Source organism: Prunus mume, linkage group LG6, assembly GCF_029339155.1.
Source record: "Prunus mume cultivar Tortuosa linkage group LG6, ASM2933915v1, whole genome shotgun sequence".
Classification (NCBI taxonomy): Eukaryota; Viridiplantae; Streptophyta; class Magnoliopsida; order Rosales; family Rosaceae; genus Prunus; species Prunus mume.
Genome location: NC_142703.1, coordinates 13662104 through 13683688, shown reverse-complemented (window position 1 = coordinate 13683688; position 21585 = coordinate 13662104). Strand labels below are relative to the sequence as shown.

General features: G+C 36.5%; 2 protein-coding genes across 11 annotated transcripts; one reads left to right on the top strand and one right to left on the bottom strand.

Moving 5' to 3' along the window:
* Window positions 1-1433: 1433 nt before the first annotated feature.
* On the bottom strand, window positions 1434-6043 carry LOC103335036 (pyruvate kinase isozyme A, chloroplastic-like). 7 transcript variants are annotated; one of them, XR_016127856.1, is made up of 9 exons: window positions 5196-6043; window positions 4942-5029; window positions 4660-4850; window positions 4318-4436; window positions 3578-3821; window positions 3186-3420; window positions 2780-3090; window positions 1961-2261; window positions 1651-1784 (listed from the first exon to the last, which is right to left on the bottom strand). XR_016127856.1 is itself a non-coding variant. In XM_089054376.1 (8 exons), the coding sequence occupies exons 1-8, from the start codon at window positions 5736-5738 to the stop codon at window positions 1545-1547; spliced, it is 1971 nt and encodes a 656-aa protein (XP_088910502.1). In that variant the 5' UTR covers window positions 5739-6043; the 3' UTR covers window positions 1434-1544. The 7 variants fall into 7 exon arrangements, 6 of the variants coding, with proteins under 6 accessions (XP_088910502.1, XP_008236248.1, XP_008236246.1 ...); XM_089054376.1 differs by lacking the exon at window positions 1961-2261 and having other exon boundaries at window positions 1434-1784; XM_008238026.3 differs by lacking the exon at window positions 1961-2261 and having other exon boundaries at window positions 1434-1784; window positions 2739-3090; window positions 5196-6040.
* A 3056-nt stretch (window positions 6044-9099) lies between these two features.
* Window positions 9100-16531, top strand: LOC103335030 (inositol-tetrakisphosphate 1-kinase 4). Of its 4 annotated transcripts, none has more exons than XM_008238020.3 (10): window positions 9100-9515; window positions 10694-10775; window positions 11003-11035; window positions 13777-13897; window positions 13981-14073; window positions 14421-14540; window positions 14630-14806; window positions 14997-15052; window positions 15147-15231; window positions 16153-16531. In XM_008238020.3, exons 1-10 carry the CDS (start codon window positions 9322-9324, stop codon window positions 16242-16244), a joined length of 1053 nt encoding a protein of 350 aa, XP_008236242.2. In that variant the 5' UTR covers window positions 9100-9321; the 3' UTR covers window positions 16245-16531. The 4 variants fall into 4 exon arrangements, with proteins under 4 accessions (XP_008236242.2, XP_088911340.1, XP_088911342.1 ...); XM_089055214.1 differs by lacking the exon at window positions 16153-16531 and adding an exon at window positions 15346-15675; XM_089055216.1 differs by having other exon boundaries at window positions 9183-9515; window positions 10661-10775.
* Window positions 16532-21585: the final 5054 nt, after the last annotated feature.

Here is a 21585-nt window from a genome sequence, read left to right as displayed (position 1 = left end):
TAATACTCGTGTGTAAAGTGAATAACGGGAAAGTGTCATTATTTATACCATGTTTACTAATTACATTATTTATTATCTCCTTAACATAGGTGAATTTCTACATATACGTGTTGAGAGTCATTCTGTAATGTGTGTTTACACCATAATCAACTAAGTGTGTCTAGCATCAAAACGACTAGCACTAAGGCAGACACGTCTTCTTCTCTATCAAAGGAAGACACTCTTCCGAAGCAGCAACCACCTGTCGAAACTCCCAATTGCCGAACCTAATCCCCAAGGACACGTGTTATCATCATAACGACTTGCATAAAGTCTCATATCGAAACTTTGTGCAAACCTTCCACTTTCACTTCCCTATAAATAGGGAACAGTGCCCGAATATAAAGGGTAACTATTTTCTCACATTTATTGTTACTCTGCCAAATTTACCATTCATAGCTGACTTAAGTATCGAAAAGCCTTCGGTTGGCACCACACCGGTGTCCGGAGCTTGACGACTGCTTCTCCTACTTTGTCTTTTATAGGCTCTTCCCTTATCGAAGGTCCTCACCTTCTCCCCTATTGAAGACTATCCACTTCTCTCTAAGTTGACCTCCCAAAAATAGCATCAACAATGTGATCAACAAATATCATGTAATTAGCATTATTGATTGTTACTGATAATTGAATAAAAAAGGTGATCATAATGTCAAAAGTACGTTGTATTGTAATATGATAATGTATTCGCCTCACAAATACAAAGGAATCAAATCTAGGTTTGTGTTTCTAGCAATGTCACTTAAGCTAGAGCTAGGAATGGCTTAAGGTTGTTAAATTAGATATTCTCCTCATAAGCCTTTTAATTGTAAAAATAAATTTTAAATTCGAGCTTTAACTTGCATTGAAGCTCCGAAAGAAAATGCATCTAAAAAAGAAAGACTTCGTGGACTAGAAGCCAACACAGGTGGGAAATAATATCATTCCTTTTGGCCTTTTTCTAGCCACATGATATCATCTTACACGCCATGGATTTCTTTCCTGTTATTCCAGGAAAGTGGCAATATATGCGGTCCAACAATTCGTTTATTTTTAATGAAAATGACAAAAATGGGTCTGAATCTGCAACAATGAACACTAATGCATCGTCAGTGATGGCCCCACCTCAATCGTAAATAAATTCATGGTGAATTATTAACTGCTGAAATATTTATATTTACCTTCGTTTCTCGTAATAACCATTTCAACATGGTCGATGTGTTATTGACAGAAAAAAAAAACCATTTCACAAAAGAGTTGAAAGAAGCTTATATTAAATGGGGAGGATATATAGGTCTTTGCGTATAGGCTAAGAGCCTCTCACAATGACTCAAGTTTCTATTATGTTTTGCAAAATGGGTTGGAGTTGGATGTAAGCAAGAGATTTGAGATTCTTTCTTGCTGCAAAAGCAAGTATTACGATACGTTATAATCATCTTATGTTACCAGACAGTCTCGTAAGACTTGTAAGCATGTGAAATTTGTAAAATGATTAGATTTCTTTAGACTTCAATACTTGGAAGCGAAAGCTAGCCGCGGGCTGAGATTACAGTCAAAACTATCCAAAGCATCTCCATAGAAAACCAAAGTAAATTTTGGAAGCTAACATTCTTCAGGAACTTGGGCTTCTTCTCAAGCTCCTTGCTAGACTGCTCATCAATCTTTGTCAAGGGCTGACCAGACTTCACGGCAATGTGGGAGGAGTGGCAGTCAAGAAATGGAGCTTGTCTATTTCTAATCTGGTCAAGGTAGCTGATCATGTTGATAACCTGAGATCGAGGAAAATGGAAAATGAAATGCATAACAGATTGTTTTAGAGGAACTGAGTTTTGATTTCATGTGGCGTCATGGTCATAGGTATAGCAGATGAGATGTTAGCATTTCTATATAAACTTTTTACTTTTATTTTTATAGAACTTTGGGCGAAAAACTAATTGCTTTTAACCTCTTGAGCTACAACAAAACAACACAACACAGGCTTGTCTGCTCAACTCCTCCACTATCCTTGGAAGCAAAGCCTGGGCTCAGGGTGTGAAACCAGTCAAGACATCTAGAACCCAAAATAAGAATTGGCCGGCACCATTCTCTGAGGACTTGAGTTCCTTCTCAAGCTTCTTCTTACCAGACAGCCTATCAGTAATCTTTGTGAAGAAATCACCACACCTAACAGCAAGGTGGGAGGAATGGCAGTCAAGAAATGGAGCTTTTCTATTTCTAATCTGACGAAACTGGCTCATGTTGATGACCTGAGATCGATGTAATAAAAGGAAAATGAAATACATAATAGATTATTTTAGAGAAATTAATTGAGTTTTGATTTCATGCTTATCTGCAAAGTGATTAGGTTTCTTTAGACTTAAGACTTTGTATAGTAAACGAGTATACAACAAAACACAGCTTCTTTGTCTGCTCAACTGCTCCTCCACTATCCTTCAAGCAAAGGCTAGTTGCTGGCTCCGATAATAGACAAAAGTACCGTCCGGACAGAGACAGCCTATCAATAACCTTTGTAAAGACCTCACCACACTTAACAGCAAGGTGGGAGATGTGGCAGTCAAGAACTGGAGATTGTCTAAACAAAAGTTAGGATTTTCTTTTACTAAATACAAAATACAAAGCTTGGAAACACAACCTAGGGTGCTAGTAAATTGCAGATACATCTACTATAGTACTTCCATGGACTCAAAGATTCTATTATTACTTTGTCTTTTTTAATATATTACCTTGAACAAAAAAACAGTTCCTCCTAAGCAATGGTCTTCACCTGGATTGATTGGAACGCCATTGGAGTAGCACGAGAAGGAGTGACATCTGAGACTACCAAGACTGAATCTCCTTCTTTCACCAACCCCTTTGATTTTATGAGATGGATGGTGCTTGAGATGTTAGACTCCATATCATCTGATAGATCAACAAGAAGTGGAATAACTCCCCACTGCAAATTCAGAGACATACGGGTGCTTTCATCATTTGTGAAAGCGAATATGGGAGGGTTTGGTCTGTTGCGTGACAAGAGCGATGCCATGTGTCCATGTTTGGTGTACACAAAGATTGCATCCACAGCAAGGTTGTTAGCTGCACAGAGAGCATACAGGTTGATTAAATGATGGCTGACTTTCACAAGAGACTAATTGAGGAAAAGAGAGGCTTTGGAAGAAAAGTAGAAGTACCCAGTTCAACAGCAGAATTGCATATCTGCTCAGCAATGCGATCAGGCAATGAGACTCCTAGTTGACGTGGAAGGAGAGACCCTTGTCGGTTTTCCTCACGACTCCATGATTCCAATCTACTGCTGGTCATTTGAAGAACAGAAAGAGCCTTTTGTCCAAATAATCCAATTGCTGATTCCCCAGCCAACATCAAGGCGTCTGCATACTGTCGAACAGCTTCAGAAATATCTGCCACCTTTTGAGAAAGTAGTCATTATAAAGACTTTCTCACAGCAAATAACCCGAGAAAACAGGAAATCTTTTTCTTTGATTGGTTTTTCTCTCTTACTGCTCCACATGCTACAAAAATAATCATTATAATTAGAGTAGTTTTAGGAATATGCTATTAGTACCTCAGCACGTGTTGGAGTTGGATACTCAATCATTGACTCAAGAAATTGAGAAGCTACAATAACTGGCTTGTTTAGCTGCCTGCAAACTTTGGTGATTTCTTCTTGGACTGTTGGAATCTGTTCAAGTGGGATTTCAACTCCAAGGTCAACCCGAGCAACCATGATTCCATCAGAAGCCTCTATGATTTCTTCCAACTTCTGAAGGGATTCCAAGCTCTCAATCTTAGCCAAAACTCTTACGGATCTGCAAAGGGGAAATCTCAGTTTTCATATTTTGAATTCCAAATGATTATAGGCTTAGTAGCTAGAGAGGTTGATATAACTATGTGGCTCCTAAAAAGAATGGTAAGGATTTATATCTGGTTGAAAAACTACAGAACTCATTTTGGCATGCCAGATGACTCTGGTAAAATGGAAAAGTAAAGTTACAGGCATTTCATTGTTGAATGATGATATTGCTGAAGCATGTGGAAGTTTCATAACAAAATTGGAAAACGAAAAAGCTAACCAGAGATATTGATACAGTTGAGCTCAGCCCTACCCTCACATGCACTTAGAGCCCAAATAAAGGTGCTGAATTTAGAGTGTAAACTTAAGCAAGTACAAAAGTGCCTTCAACCACATTATGCAAAAAACAACTTAAACAGATAATTTAATCTGGAAATTGCAAAGAATCCATCATATCATGCAAGGAAGAAAGTTTCCATGAAATATTGAACTATATCTGTCTACTTCCTTACGCAGCTGATTTGGTAGAGAGGTAATTCTTCAACTGCCTGACAGATTCAGCATCATTTACGAAGGACATGGCAATAAAATTGACGCCTTCAGAAATTCCAAATTCAATGTCAGACCAATCCTGTAGAACAGACAGAAGTAAACATGAGCATGGAAAGGTATTATAAGAATGTATGTCAGTATAAGTACATAAATAAACAAATAAACAAACTTAAGAAGTCTTCCCCTCCCCCTAGTTAGTGGGTTCTGCAATAGTGCTAAGGTTTGAAGTTTAAGGATTTACATTCATTAATAGGCCAAAGATTTTGAAAAATAAAATGCAAGAATATTTTATGGATACTGACCTTGGTTGACAGAGTAGGGAGCTCATAGTTCCTCTCCACAAGCTTCCCATCTCTCCAAAAGCTGAATTTTGCTCGAGGCAGGAATAAACCGGGGTCTGTGCACTTACAACGCAGGTCACTTCCTAATTTTTCAATGACTTCAAATCGTGCCATTCCGCCGTCAATAACAAGTTCATCACCCACTTTGATACCTGCAAACAATTCACTTGCAAGCCTCAATGAAAAATTCATCCACTACTACAATAAACCTGCCGGTTATACAATTTGCAATAAAGTCACTACCTTCTGAGAAACCTTCATAGTTGGCTTGAACTGTGAATGGAACAGAACCATCAAATTTTTCATTGGTAAATAGCCAGATTGAATCCTCCTGATATTGCAAGAAAAAGAAAAACAAGTCCATCAAATTGACTTCATTTTATTCTGCATTTCCTTCTGATGACAGATCATGCATCATTCTGAGCAAAAATAAAAAGCCTAACTCTCCTACCTAAGAAGCAAAACCAATTAACCAGTGGGGTTTAGTTAATTTTTACCTGAACTTTAAGAGAAGATGGAGCTCCATGATCAACAACATGAATCTGACTGCCTTCAGTATCAATCATGACCGAGACAGAAAACCCCTTTTCCTCATTCAACTTCTTGATTTTCCTAATCACATCGCGGTGCCACTCCCGCGTGTTATGGCACATATTGAGCCTAGCCACATTCATCCCTCCCAAAACCAGTTTCTCCAAATCCTCCAAAGAAGAACAAGCTGGCCCAATTGTGCACACAAGCTTGGTCTTCCTCAACCCCAAAAACCCCTTCTCCCTCAACTCCCTCTCTGACACCGCATCGAGCTCCAAAGTCCTCTCCAAACTTTTCAGATTTCTCACTCTCTCTGATTCCTCCAAACCCACTTGCACTGCCTGCACTCCAGCCCCAACCTTACCCTTGAGTTTCTTTCCAATACAAGACACCCCATGATGCAAAACTGGTACCCCAAAAACTTGTTTCTCTAAATTAACTCTTGGGTTCTTAGCTTTGATATGAAAACATGTATGAATCGAATGGCCAGCCACCGCCATGGATTCCATAAAAAGATTGAACTTGAACTTTTTGATCAATATCAGAAAGACCAAGATGAAAAAAAAAGGCTAATCTTTCTCACTAATAGAATACAGGGTTACGAACAAACCGATTTCTTCGATGAATAATGATGCTTCTTGGATCAAAAACTCCGTCAAGATTTGGACTTTGTTCGGAGTTTACAAGAAGAAGAGGAGGCAGAGAGGGGTTGAGTGACAGAGTGAAATAATATTCGTCAAAAAAGAGAAGAATATGGACCAAAAGGAAACAAATTTACAAAAGAAAAAGGAGAGCAGGTTTTAGAGTTTTCGGCATTAAATATTTTGAACACTGCATTCGAAAAGGGGCGGTAGTAGGTGTCCAAATTTAACGGTCAACTACCCTTTGCCGGTAGGGTAGGGCCGACAGCGTAACTGGATCCATTTGCGGCACGTGAGTTTTCAGACCTGTACGGATTTGCAAGCAACAGCTGTACTGTCACAGATGGTCCCAAAGCACAGAGTGATACAGCCTAATCAAAACCCTTCTTGGATTTTGGAGATCTAAAATCCATTTCCTTCATTTTTTATTACCCAAAAGAAAATTGAAAAGGGATAATCAGAGCCCACCAAACTGAAGGGCCTCAAATGAAAGGGTTTTCTTTTTTTATGTATAAACGTGGACCCAAATGATTGTAAGCTAAAGGGTCCATCTGACATACAATCAACTCAGTCAGACCAATCTTTGTTTAGCTTTAGAACCCAATTTTAAATGTAAATTCAATTGCAAACCCAGGCGGAAATTTAAAAGAAAAATGCCCAAATATACTATAGATGGATCGAGGCAGGCAGCTCAAGGCTTAGAGCTTTTTGATAAGGGGTTGTGTTGAGTTTGGTGTTGAAACTTGAGAAGGGCTTGAAAGGGGGTTTGCGTATTGAGTTAGTGGTAAATTATGAGAAGCAGTGATTTTTATTTATTTATTATTTTTATATATAAGAGATAATCTAAATTAGTGTATCATACGGAAAGGTAAATTGAACTCGGGCACAAAAGACGGGCACCACACTACCTTAATCAACTAGCTTAACTTATACAGAGCAATGGGGGAATGAGATTCTCTTTAGGGTAAGCAACAATCTACCGACTGACCACATTTTTATTTTTTTTGGGTTTTGTATAGAATGTGGTACCAACCTCGAACCCAAGACCACTAGGAGTTAGTGCAAGCACACTTAACCACGAGGGCATGTAGAAGGCGACCACATTTTTCTTTCATTGTCTTGTTATTTTGATTAATGGTGAAGATGATATTTGAATTTTGGATCTCTTCCAACATTAAGAAGAGACGTATCACTAGACTAAATGAGAGTTCGTTTTTTATTCTCTTGCTATTAGATTGGGATTATGCCTTGTCCTTCACGTGTATCACATTTGCTATGTGCTTTAACTGAAATATTGTTGGGTTGATGTCATGTCTCATATCTGTTTCAAGAATAAAGTCATGCTAAATTCGGCAAATCTCCAGCTCAAAGATTGCCAATTTGCCATAAACTGAATGGGGCATTAAATTCTATGTTCCCTTAGCTAGGGAGAGGGACCATATCAAAATCACTTTCAACCAAATTCTATATGTGTTATTGTAGCTACTTATATACCCAAAATCACCATTTGTCACTCCCATATTCAGTAATTCCAGCTGATATCCACACTTGGGGAATCAAAATGTTATGTTCTTTTAGCTAGAGATATTGAACACGTTTTTCCACTTGCCAAATCATTCCATATAGTGTGCTTCCTCTACCTCTTGTGAATAGCAATCTTTTTAAAGATCAATTATTTGTGTTTCTCTTTTGTATGTGTCATGCATGTGTTTGAATGAACATTGGTTATGAAGGGACGTCAAGGAAAACGCGTTCACACCACATATATATGTCCAAGCAAACATGAAATTGAAACGTGTAAGGCACATGGAATTGTGTTGCTTTCATGATTCAAGAGTTAGGTTGTTTGGGCTACATTGGGGAACCCCATTGTTTGTTATGTCCTTCCTAAATGCGAGATTTACTCGTGAGTTATAAGTAGGAGACTATTAGGAGTAAGAAATGGCTTCTGATGTAAGTGAACGACTCAAAGCAAAAGAAATAGTTGTGGGAGCCAAACTAAAACTAAAGCATCTCTCTAGACTTTTCATACAAATTGCGCAAGTATTTTCAGAGCATATTGGCATCTGTCCCCATTATAAAGTGATACTATTGTTAACTTCAATGAGTGGGAGGAGATAAACCAAGCTTACAAAGGGAATTTGCGTAGATAAGTTTACATAATTGTGACACAACTATGTTTTTGTGCGAGGAAATACCAGTCGTTAATGCACGTAAAAACGCAATACGTCAAACTGAAATACATTATTTGGTCTGACAATTAATTGGTTTGACCATTTTTCAGTATTGTCAATTCTTCCAATTGGAGAAGCAAAGAAGAAAAGGATAAAATTAATGATGCCCAAAAGTTGGCGTTAAGTAGGCCTAACCCCGAGCATATTCTCTGCCTCTTTTGCAAAGAGTATATTCCTTGTCCATAAACATTTTGTTAATTATTGGTAGCCCCCAGTTCATGACTTCCCAGGCAAGTAGGTTCCAAAATAAAAGAAAAAAAGAAAAAAACGACACACAAGAAAATATATACAATATCCATGGTGGTGATTTGATTTAACCTTGTTTTGGACGAGCCTGGACGTGGTTATAGTTTTCAATTGCATGGAATCCAAAATCTATGTTTTAATAGTATTAATTGGGAGAGAAGAATAAAGTTTGGATTCAAATCTTATCATATCCCATACTTGATTTATATGACCAAATCTAAAGGCCTGGAAGTGCCTTTAAATATCTTAATTGTAAGTGAAGTGAAATGAAATTAATGTAGAGTAAGGGTATAATAGGAAAGATAAAGAACAAAATTGTTTAAAAAGTATTAAAAAGCAAAAGAGCGGGGAAATCATATCCCTATATAAAATCATATTAATTTGTCCCTAACCTTATAATACTAATTTTCTCTTGATAAAATCGAACCCACAAAATCATTGTATATTATTATGGTCTTTCATTTTATTATTTAAAAATACAAACTCTCTCGTGTGCCCTGCAGACTTAATATTCCTTGCAATATCCACTCCTCCATTTCCTCCCTCATTTACTCACTCCTTCACTGTAACACCCACATATCTTATACCCGCACCCACTCGCACGAGATCCGCTCGGACGATCTGACCCGTTCATACGGTGTGCCCCACAGTTGGACCCACATGATTGCTACACTCGAGTGAGAGCAGAGTAGCTTGGCTCTCGCATTCACATTTCTATATATAGAGGCGCACATACATACAGAACGCCCCTACATATATACAAGAGAAAAGCTTCGTCTAGACAGGGACAAGAGAACCAATTGTCCTTCACTCTATCTATAATCTATATATATTTTCCTTTTCTCTGAAATTTTGGATTTCATTTCCTTTTCTCTGAAATTTTGGTAAAAAAGTTTGGGAATTTGAAGCGCGGGATTGATTTCTGAATTGGGGATTTCTCTGTCTGTTGTTTGATTGCTGAGAGTGTGAGAATGAGGTTGAAGGGCGAGATTCACAATCCTTGCTGCGACGAAGAAGAAGAGAAGGTGGCTGAGGAAAACGGCAGAGAATTGAATTCGATTGTCGGCGTTGGGATTTCTCCGCCTACGAAACTCGTCGTTGGCTATGCCTTGACCTCCAAGAAGAAGAAGAGCTTCTTGCAGCCCAAACTTCTTGGCTTGGCTCGGTATGTTATATAGCACCATCAATCTTTTTACCATTCGACTCTGTCATTGCATATTTTTGTACACACACATACACATATTTGTATCTTTGTGAATTTTGAAGCTTTGTGAGTTTTTTGTTATTGTAGTTTCCTTTTTTGGGCATCCAAAAGGTTTAGTCTTGTTTTCTAGTTTCAGTTTGTATCTCCTGCTTTATGAACAAACAAAAGAAGAAAAAAGAAAACAAGATAAAGAAAGTGGATTTTTGCTGCAGTGGTGTGTGATTGGAGGGTGGGGGTGTGGGATATGGATGTTTTTGTCTATATCGTTTAGCTTTGACAATATTGACCATGGGCAAGTGTTTTTGCTTGGCTTTAGCATACCAGCTTCTCCAGTGGGTATCTAGAATGTTGGTATTTGGTGCCCTTCACTCAGACAATTTTAAATGGGGAATATTCCACCAAATATACTCTTTGGGGTTAGTCCACTCAATCAGGAACCCAAAGTCAATTCTTGGTGCTTGGTTCTGTGTTCCAAAACTTTTAAAACCACTAAAAGATTTTTGCCACTTCTGTCTTACTGAGAATATTTATTTACTTTCTTGTCCCTCGTCTTTTATGTAATTGCGCATAGATGATTTTTGGTGCAAGTGAGGCTTAACTATTTCCCCCTCCCCTTTATAGGTGCGTTTACATTTCTAGTTAGAATGAATTTTTTGTTGCCTAACTGTTTGTGTAGCAGATTAGCTGCACATGTTATAGAGATTTGTTTCTGCAATTGTTGATTATGCTTCACAGACAGACTCTTGACCAGTCAGCAACCATAACCTTGACTTTATAGCTGCTCTTGTTATAGAGATTTGTTTCTGCAATTGTTGAGTATAGCATTGCAAAATTGCACATAAGTCCTTTAATTACTTGATTAATTTCTTTTAACAAACTCAAGTTTTGTGCTTATAATTAAATGGAATTATTCGCCGTCTCCTGTCCTTCTACTTCCCTTTAATGGTTCTTGGCTTTGTTGATTTTTGTCAAACTTTTATTTTATTTTTTGTTTGTAAGTTAAGAAACCAAATAAATTTATTGAAAACTTATTATGAAATATCAATATTGATGGATACGGACAACCTCCAAAGCTCAAGTTTTGAAAATGCTTCAAACTATTTCAGCACACAATTTAGTAACAACTTTCACGGGTGCAGGAATATGGGAATATTCTTCATTGCAATTGATCTAAACAGGCCACTTTCAGATCAAGGCCCCTTTGATGTTGTTTTGCATAAGGTTAGTGGTCATAGATTCTTTTAGACTCTGTCATTTTCACTTTTGATAATTTCACTGTCTTAAAAGATTTTGTTTAAAAGGCTGCCTCTGGTTGCATGATTTGGAATCTTTAATCATGCTATTCGATAAGTCCCTCCCCGCCTGTTTCACTAAATATTTTGCTCATCGTTTATCGACAAATATAGACCACATTACGAATATGTCTGATAAACCTTTGTTCTTTCCAGTTGGCAGGAAAAGAGTGGTCCGAGATTATTGAGGTTTGTCCATGCAAACCCCAATGCTTCTTGTCTTCCTTCTCCTTTGTCTTGTATTGAATATGAACTTGGGGTGTTGCATTTTCTTGCTGTACAACTTGTCAAATGATATAAAAGGTTGCTTTGTGTTAATGCTGGAAACTGAAGTTTGAAATGGTGGTAGTCAGTTAAAACCCAAATATCCTAGCCCAAAAAGTCATTTTTGTCTGACATAATTTGCAGTGGTTTTGCTCTCCTCATCATGAGTCTTGATCATATTTAGATATTGGTGAGCTTGGTTGTAGAAAAAAAAAACATTTGTTCCTTTTTCTTCTTTGCATTTTCTTTCACATAGCTTTTCAGGGTACTATTGTTCGATATTTGGCTTAGATGGTTTATTTTGTTTGCGGAGGTCACGCAGAATCAATAGTCTCTGTCATATGTGTTTGTGTGGCCTTTATTCATAAGACCACCCTCCTACTTGCTATTGTAGGAGACATTAAATAGTGTTTTAAATTGATATATAGGTATTTCTAATCCAATAAGTTGACATTAAAGAATGTTTCAACATTGCAAACTTCTATTCTTTCCCGATATTTATGCCATAGTCAAGTTTGATTTTAGCTTTGGAAATATACTGACAATAGTTTAGAACTTAGTGGCAATGAACTGTATTAGAATCTTATAAATAGTATATTGAAATTAAGTTAAAAAAAATAAAATAATAGAAAAAGAAGTGGGCTGACCTCTATTTTGTACTTAAAAAGAAAATATAAACAAATCTCTTGCTAAAGAATTTGTTCATGTTGAGACACTTGGAAATTATGGAATCTAATAAATTCTTGTTTCCATGTTGGAATGGTAGTGGCAGTGCCGTACATAAAAGGAATATTGAATGACCTAATGAAAGTAGGCTAGGTATGTAATTTCAATAATGTGTTTATCTATTTGCACCCAAAAAATTGATAAGCACACGTATCGTCTCTCCACACTCTTTATTCAAATTCAAAAACTTTAGTTTTGCTCAGAGCACCATCATAATCCCCGAAATCTTCTTGGACCTAGTTCTTTCCAATCTCCAGTTGTCATTGCCACAAATCTGATGCCACTGGTGCTGGCACCATAACAGCCGAATAAGGTCACTGCTTGCTGGCCCCAACAGAGGCGAATGAGCATGGCCAGCATTGGAAAATGGCCTTGAAGTTTTTTTGGGGTCAGATTTAGTGCACTGGCTGGGTCTGGAACATTGGTCGGAGCTGTGTCAGCCAATAAGGCCTACACCAGTGCCATGGTCTTATATACTTCTATTTGTTCTTTATTGAGGTTAAAATAGTAATAAAATTTTCTCAAAAGATAGGTGGGATTAGCATTTTCATAGATGCAGTTATAAGGGCAGTGGTGTCTTTATAAAAATCACAATTCAAAGAGGCTGGCTTTTCATATAGGTATATAGAGAATTTCTCTTATAAGCACAAGAGTATAAGAGAATGTTATATGAGAATGTGCATAGGAACGATCAGATTCTTATGCTTATTAGAAAACCACTTTACTGATTGTGTACATGGACGCATTTAGATCTGAACTGGCAATTGAGTTTGTTGTTTTGCTTGTTGGATGAAGTAACCTGGCATTCAATGTGACTTGTTACTGTCATGTCTTAAATATCACAAGTGTTCCTTTGAAATCTTGTCCTCTCTTGACATGTTTAATGAAAAATGGTAAATTGGAGTTTTCCTGCTCTAGTAATAACCACTGACCCAAATATCTCTCTTTACTCTGTTAGTTACTTGTAATTGGGTGATGCTAAGTTCTGTGATTTCTGTATCATTGGGTGATGCTAAGTTCTCTGATTCAAATATCTCTCTTTACTCTGTTAGTTACTTTGTAATTGTTCAAATCAGTTTGTGGGCTGAAACTCAAAAGCGTAGAATATCCATAGTATATCAGTTTCTGCTATATTGAATGACTAGAACTAAAGCCAAAGTTGAGGATTGCCTCTCTGGTTCAAACAAATAAAGACATGTATGTACCTTTTCAGTGCCAGCCACCACATGCTAAATTTATGTAAGTGTCATTTTGCACACCACATAAACTTTTAGAAGTGCCACTTTGCATTTTGCTCGACCCATTAGCAAGTATGAATTGAAAATAACTTTCTACATCATCCATACATCCAAAACCCAAGCATGCAAGGCAAAGATTTTTTTTGGTTACATACATGATTTTTAAGGAGTATGAATCAACTTCCATTATCGTTTCAATTTCATATGATAAATAGTGGTGGATAGGATTATGGCAAGCACTTCATTTCAAAGAATTTATATGTTTTTTTTAATGCCTTACTACTTTCTGTATAAAGTTTCTAAGCATATCTGCAGCCCTGTGGGACTAGAGCACGGGGGAATTTAAAGACTAGACTCAGGAGGAGTCTAATAATGCATGTAGTAGATTATGAGGAGTTTGAATTATTTGGCAATTATTCTCTGCATTTTGATATACTTTTGTGCAATAGGCGCACTTATGCTGAATCTATTTAGTACTTAAAAAGATATTACAAGTGCCCTAAGTTTGAGACTACGAGCTCTTTTTTGGTCTATCCTTGATTTATGAAAATTCAATCTCATCTTCCCCATTAACCACCTGAGCAATGTCCTGGGAGCTTTTGCTCTGTCCTTGGTGTTTTCTCAACAAGGTTTCATTATTTGGTAACTGAAGTGCAGTGAATTTTACTATGGCCTAACTTTTTTCCCTTTTTCCTTCTGAAGGATTACAGACAAAAACATCCAGAAGTAACTGTCCTTGATCCACCAAATGCAGTACAACATCTACACAACCGCCAGTCCATGCTTCAGGGCGTGGCAGATCTGAATTTGTCTGACTGCCATGGTAATTATTTCCCTTTAATCTTTTATGCAAACTGTAAATTATATATTGGAGTCCCTGACCAATTTTTGTTCTGGCTCTTATAGGCAGGGTTGGTGTTCCAAAGCAGTTGATTGTTACAAAAGATCCATTATCTATTCCTAATGAAGTTGATAAAGCTGGGCTCAAATTGCCGCTGGGTACTGTTACTTTATCTTTCTCTGGCGTGTGCGTGGGGTGTGTTTTCAGGAGCATTACTTTTGCTTTAAGTGTTAGGACACTGTTTCCGCCTCTGAATGAAATGGGTTACATATAATACTAGCTTCTACATACCCAAGTGATTGTCGCACAAGGAATAACTGATATGGCCTATTGATCCTCTGGATCTCCATGGATAATGTTTGCTTTGTAGAATGGTATGTATAGCCATGTTGATTCGCAGGAGGCAGGCTTCTTTCAGCAATTTGGTAGGGGAGATATGTTGTCGACCAATGCAGTCTGATGAATCCTGACTTGGATGTTGATTTCTGTTTATTTTGTAATTCAGTTGCTAAACCGCTACTTGTGGATGGTAGTGCCAAGTCACATGAACTATTTCTTGCTTACGACCAATGCTCACTCTCAGAACTTGAACCTCCGTTGGTTCTGCAGGAGTTTGTAAATCATGGTAATGCATGAGTACCATCATTTCTTTTTCAATCACTTCGTAGTTCTAATAAAACCCTTTTCAACCCTTTCCTGTTCGCCTCATTGTAGGTGGTGTTCTCTTTAAAGTTTATATTGTTGGGGAAGCCATAAAGGTTGTCAGGCGTTTCTCTCTTCCTAATATCAGTAAACGTGAACTAGAAAAACTTGCTGGTGTGTTCCGTTTCCCCAGGGTTTCATGTGCTGCAGCTTCAGCAGATGATGCAGACCTGGACCCCAGCATTGCTGGTAAGATCATTTAACAATATTAAAATTAATATATTGGTGGTTGTGAATAAAGCTGATTCCCTGTTTTCTCAAATGAACTGTTAAGACTTTTCTCAGTGACCAAATGCAGTTTTAGTGATATATTTGTGTTGCAACACAAAACTGCCTTATCCACTGCCTTCTTTAATTTAAAATTGCATGTTTGTTGCAGAACTTCCTGAACGACCTTTGTTAGAGAACCTTGCAAGGCAGCTCCGCCAACGATTGGTGACCTCTCTCTCTCTCTCTCTCTCTCTCTCACACACATAGCACTGATGGTTGTTATGAGTTCCTCCTGACTATACTATGTTACTTTTTCAAGGGCCTCCGGTTATTCAATGTTGATATGATCCGAGAGCACGGAACAAAGGATGTCTTTTATGTCATTGACATCAACTACTTTCCTGGTAAGTTCAATTTGTTTGTATTTAGTCTATTTCTGGTTTATGTCAGTTTAAATACATGTTTTGAAATTCAAATTTGAATCTAAGATCTCTGTCTCTGTCTCTGTGTCTCTGTAGCCTGGTTGAGTACAGAGAATTATATACATCATGGTATTTTGACATCCCTGCCCCTATCTAATGTTAAAAACGAACCCCTTTCAAATGACTATATATGTTTTCCGTTTTTTCTTTTTCTTTTCCTCAATATCTGTGGAGGTTACAGCTTCCTGGCCGCATATAATCGTATATTTCTATTATAATTCAACATGCAACTTCAATTTTCAGGATTTTAATTATTTACATTCCCTTGGGGAAGCCAAACATCCAACAACAGAGTGTAATAATTTTTCTAGCTCTTACAGGGTAACATTTATGTGGGCTTTAGGATATTTCTTAAATACCAACATAGGACAAATAAAAAACGAGCCATAAGTAGTGAACTAAGGAAGAAGGTACATCCAGACCAAAAAAAATAAGGAAGAAAGTGCCAGTTCTTTTAGCCCCTAATAAAAAGTTGGGAGTTTCACTAAAACACCCAAAATAGGGGTTGAAATTATAAAAAAACCCAAGCACTATTTAAACATATAAACACACCCAAAACCCATCATTACACACACTCAAAACCCATTTATAAACACACCCAAAAAGTTGACTTTGGGGTTGATTTCTATGTTTAAATAGTACGGGTTTTTATAAATACATGTCTAGGATTGGGTTTATTTATAAATTCTCATAAAATTACACCATAAATTGAGATTTCTTGTCTTCAAGAATGCTTTTTCAGTAATCGTTGTGTCCTCATCACGTTCATTTAATCTACTGTCCGTTGACAATTGCAAAGTTTCTCTGGTGTTTGGTTGAACGTTTTGGGGAAAAAAATTGCAGGTTATGGCAAAATGCCAGACTATGAACACATATTTACAGATTTCCTGCTAAGCCTTGTTCAGAGCAAGCATAAGAAGAGACCTGCTACTTAATCATTGCCACTACCCACTGTATATGATGTTTCTTGCAAGCAGATGTAGGCCTCCTTGGAACTTGAGGAACGGTCACATCCTGTTTTGACTTCTGTAATTACTGATTGGTACGAAATTCCCTTTGCTTAAGTCTCTCCAATGTACAGAAGGTTCTTGCTAGGCCTATAAAAATTCGAATACATTGTGTTGTTTCTAGGCTGAAAAGTAGCAAATGTCTCCTGTACGTGTAAACTTCCATTTTAAAAATGAAGTCATCACCACCCAATTCATGTGGGGGCGTTAACTGATTCTCTCTTCTCGTAAAGGGGCTTGGTGCCACCCTCTCCCCCTCCTCTGTTTTCACCATTTTCAGTTGGCTTGTGTTTGTAGTTTTTGGGGGGTGTATTCAATTAAGATTTGAAAAGAGTTTTATGTTAATTGATAGAATCTTACATAAATTTTGATAGAAACTACATGTACAATTTTGTTTGATCTTTGAAGTAGAAAGATTCAGATTCGATCGGAGGTCCGTTGATCCAATCTGAACCAATTAAAATTCATCACAAAAATCGTAGTCGAGACAAGAAATGAATGGTTGTACACTAGACTAGCTAAGGGCTGTTCTCGGGGACTGCGGGAGAGATGGAATGGCAGCAAGGCTAGTTTCACACTAGAATTTGACTTGGCAAATTGAAGCATTTTAATGTGTTGTGAAATTATTCTAAATCCGGACACGACTCCCTTATAATCATAAAAACTTATGTCTAACACATTACATTTTTTTCTTATGAATCTCGATGAGTGATCAAACCACAAATTACATCAAACCAAACCCCCACAAAGAGAACCCATTAAAAAAAAAAACAATAAAAGTAAGAAATAAAAATTCATGCGAAACAAGAGTAAAACATAACATAACATGAACTCTCATTGTAATTTGTGGAGTTTTTACGGCTCTTAAAACAATTATATTATGGAATTTGGACTTTGAACCATGGCATTTTAGGTTTACTGTGTTGATTTGGACATTGTGGTGTTTCAGAGTTGGATTTATTTTCTCTTTTTTATTTTCAATAAACATAGTTGAAGATTGGGATTTGGATTGATTTTCACCATTGGGGGTTTGAAGTCTGGATTTTGTCATTTTAAGGTTTGATGCATGAATTTTAGCATTTGAGATTCGAGTTTGGGGAATGGGTTTTTGAAATTTTGAGTTCGGATTTTGGCATTTTAAGGTTTGAGATGTGAATTCTATCATTTGAGATTGGGATTTGGATAATGAATTTTGAATTTTTGTTGTTTTGGATTTGTTTCAAGGTTTTGCAATGTGCAATCTAACATATGAGATTGGAGTTTGGCGAATGGATTTTGACTTTTGGGCATTTGGAGTTTTGATTTTGGATTGTTAGATTTGAGATGTGAGTTAAGTAATTGAGATTGGGGTTTGGAGAATGGATTTTGACATATTTCAAATTTTGAGTTTGGACTTTTGACATTTTAAGGTATGGAATGTGAATTATGTTATTGAGATTGGGGTTTGGAGAATACATTTTGAATTTTTCGAGTTTGGAATTTGGATTATGGCATTTTAAAATTTGGGAGGTGAATTATTGCTTTTGAGATTGCGGTTTGAAGAATGGATTTTAGAATTTTGGATTTCGAGGTTTTTTTTTTTTTTGGGTCGTAATCAATCCAAGTTCATTAAAATCCCAAAAAGGGGAAGGAAACAAATAGATAATACAAGCACAGAGAAGATTATACTAAAATCAGCACAATATACTAGTACGTAGTAAAACAATCTTCCCTGTCACAAAATCAAAACTAAATACAACACAAAGCCATTGTCACCACCAAGGAGACAGAGATTGCACCATTAAGGCCACATAAGAGTGAATACACAACTACTACACGAGACAACACCGCTACACATAGAGACCCATCGATCATCCACCAAGAAGAGAAGCTCCTAAATAACTAGAAACACCTCAGCACCAGAGCAATCTTCCAAAAGTCACAATCTCCAAGACGCCAGAATCTGCCACTGCACCTAAGAGAAAACAACAACCTATCACAACACCCAGGTATATACCAAAGGGCTGACACCCATAATATTTAGAGCATTGGTGCAAGCACCAAAGCAAGAAGGTTTGGGATGTGAACTCAAGCACTTGAGATTGGAGTTTGGAGAATGGATTTTAAATTTTGGGGTTTTGGATTTGGCATTTCAAGTTTGAAATATACAAATAGGGGTTTGAAGATGGATTTTAAAAATTTGGATTTCGAGTTTGAGTTTTTGCATTTTAAGGTTTGGGATGTGAACTCAAGCATTTGAGATTGGGTTGGGGTTTGGAGAATGAATTTTGAATTTTTGGATTTGGCATTTTAAGGGTTGAAATGTGCAATCTAACATATGAGATTGAGATTTAGAGGATGGATTTTGACTTTTTGGGGATTGGAGTTTGGATTTTGGTGTTTAAAGGTTTGAGATATGAATTCTAGCATTTGAGATTGGGGTTTGAAGAATGAATTTTGAAATTTTAGATTTCGAGTTTGGGTTTAAGCATTTTAAGGTTTGGGATGTTAACTCACGCATTTGAGATTAGGGTTTTGGAGAATGGATTTTGAATTTTTAAGGTTTTGGAATGTGCAATCTAACATATGAGATTGGGCTTTAGAGAATGAATTTTGACTTTTTGGGGATTGGAGTTTGGATTTTGGCATTTTAAGGTTTGGGATGTGATGTTTAGCATTTCAGATTGGGATGTAAACTTTAACAGTTGAGATTGGGGTTTGGGATTATAGGGCAAACCCACAAATGCCAAAATACATAAGCTCAAAATGCAAAAAATCTAAACTCCAAACCCTAAAAAGTCAAAACCCATTCTCCAAACCCCAATCTCAAATGCTAAACATCACATCCTAAACCTTAAAATGCCAAAATCTAAACTTCAAACCCTAAAAGTTCCAAATCCATTCTCCAAACCCCAATCTCAAGTGCTAGAATTTACAAACCAAACCTTAAAATGCCATAATAAAAAGCCAAAAACTTCTCCAAACTAAACCTCAAATGCCAGAATTCACATTGCAAACCTTAAAAATGCCAAAATCCAGAACTCAAATTTTCAAAAAATCAAAATTCATTCTCTAAACTCTAATTTGCAATGCTGAAATTCGCATCTTAACCCTAACAATGCCAAATTCCAAATTTCATATGCTGAAAAGTCTAAATCTATTCTTCAAACCCCAATCTCAAATGCAAGATTGCAAATCTAAAACCTAAAACCTAAAACCTAACAAATTCAAAATCCTTTCTCCAAACCCCAATCTCAAATGATAAAATTTGCATACCAACCCTGAAAATGTCAAAATCCAAATTCCAAATTCTAAAGGTCGAAAGTCAAAATCCATTCTCCATACCCCAATACTAAATGTTAGATTGCGCATCCCAAACCTTGAAATACCAAGAATTCTCTTTCTTTATCATCAATCGAATCACTGTTCGAGACCCAGGATTCTATTTTATCATCAATCCAATCACCATTCACGTTTTTTCATTTTCTTATCAATGAATAGATCTCTTTACTTGTATGACTTAGATGTCTCGTATTTCTCGAAAAAGCGATTCGATTGATGGGATTTGGTATGATACTTATGATATCGATGAGATTGATATTCAAATATTTCTTCTTAGAATGTCTTGATTTCCATTATCCAAACCCCAAATATCATATTCTCTGTTCATACTCCAAACCTTAAAATGCTAAATCTCAAACATGAGACCCTAAAGATTCAAAATCCATTCTCCAAACTCCAATCTTAAATACTTCAATTCATATCCAAAATCTTAAAATGCTAAACACAAATTCCAAACCTGATACGCGAAACTCAAAATGGCAAAACACAAGCCTGGAACTCCAAAATCTCAAGATCCTTCTTTAAACCCCAATCTTGAATGCTAGAAATACCATCTGAAACTTTAGCATACCAAAATCCAAACTCCAACCCCCAAAAAGTCCAAATCTATGCGCCAAACCCCAATATGAAGAGATAAAATTGACACCTCAACCCTTAATATACCAAAAGCCAAAAACTCCAAATCCCAGAAAGTCAAAGTTCATTCTCGAAACCTTAATCTTAAATGATATACTTCACATCCCAAACCTTAAAAATGCCAAAATCTAAACTCTAAACCCCAAAAGTCAAAATGGTAAAATCCGAAATCCAGACCCAATCAATTTAGTTTGTACGAAAGGATCCATACATGACAAACGTCCAAACATGTTATTGAAAAAAATAAAAATAAAAATAAAAATAAAAATCCAAAACTAGGTTGAAGGACTTTTTAAAAATAAAACAAAAAATAAAAGCATCTCTTCAATGCAGAAAACATATAATTAGCCTGTTAAAATGCGTTTTTCAAGTAAACAATGATCCGAGCTATTAAGGAACGTGTCATTATCATGTCAACTCATACCACACTTGTATGATAAGACTCAATCCAAATAAATAAATATAAAAAAACTTCTTACCAACGTTGGAAATGTCATTATGCTGTTGTTACAAGCCAATTATGTATTGTCTTACATTTTAATTTTCTTACATGACAATATGTGATTAGCTTAGAATACTACTATTACATTTTAACTTTCTCACATGACAATGTGTGATTAGCTTAGAATACTACCACAACATCCGCTTTGCAATGTAAATACTTTATTATCCCTATGTATCCATATCTCATATGATTAATTCGAGGGATATGAAAGTCATAATTCTCAACATGTCAGGTCCATATCTGACTACAATGATCAGGGACTAATAATGCAAGTGTCAATGTACCATCAAAAGAGATTAGCCACACAGAGAAATGAGATGCGATCAATGTCAATGTACCATCAATTAGTTAATGGGCCAAATCATGCCGGGATCAACTGGGCCAGCATCAAATCCTAAGTAGCCAAATAGGTCCCAAAGTAAACGATGAGTCCTTTAAAAAAAAAAAATAATTACGCCTGAATGTTTTGATTGTTGTAAAAGTTTTTGTATGGAGCCCACGTGTTGGAAGCATTCACATGCATGGTAGAACCGTGCATCCACAGGAAGCCATCCAATTTGTCTATAAATAGACTTGCAAGTGCTAATACAATTCCACTTCCAATATTCAATGATACTTTTCATACTCTAATTATTTTAATATTATTCTTAAGAAGACAGTATTATAAAGTAATAGCATCAAGTAAGCTCCTTGTCGTATGAGTTTGCACAAAATTTCTTTATAAAAAAAATATAAGATAGAAAATACATTTGTATTTTTGTTCTGAAATAAGGATGCCTTATGGGTAATGAAACAAGCAAATGAATG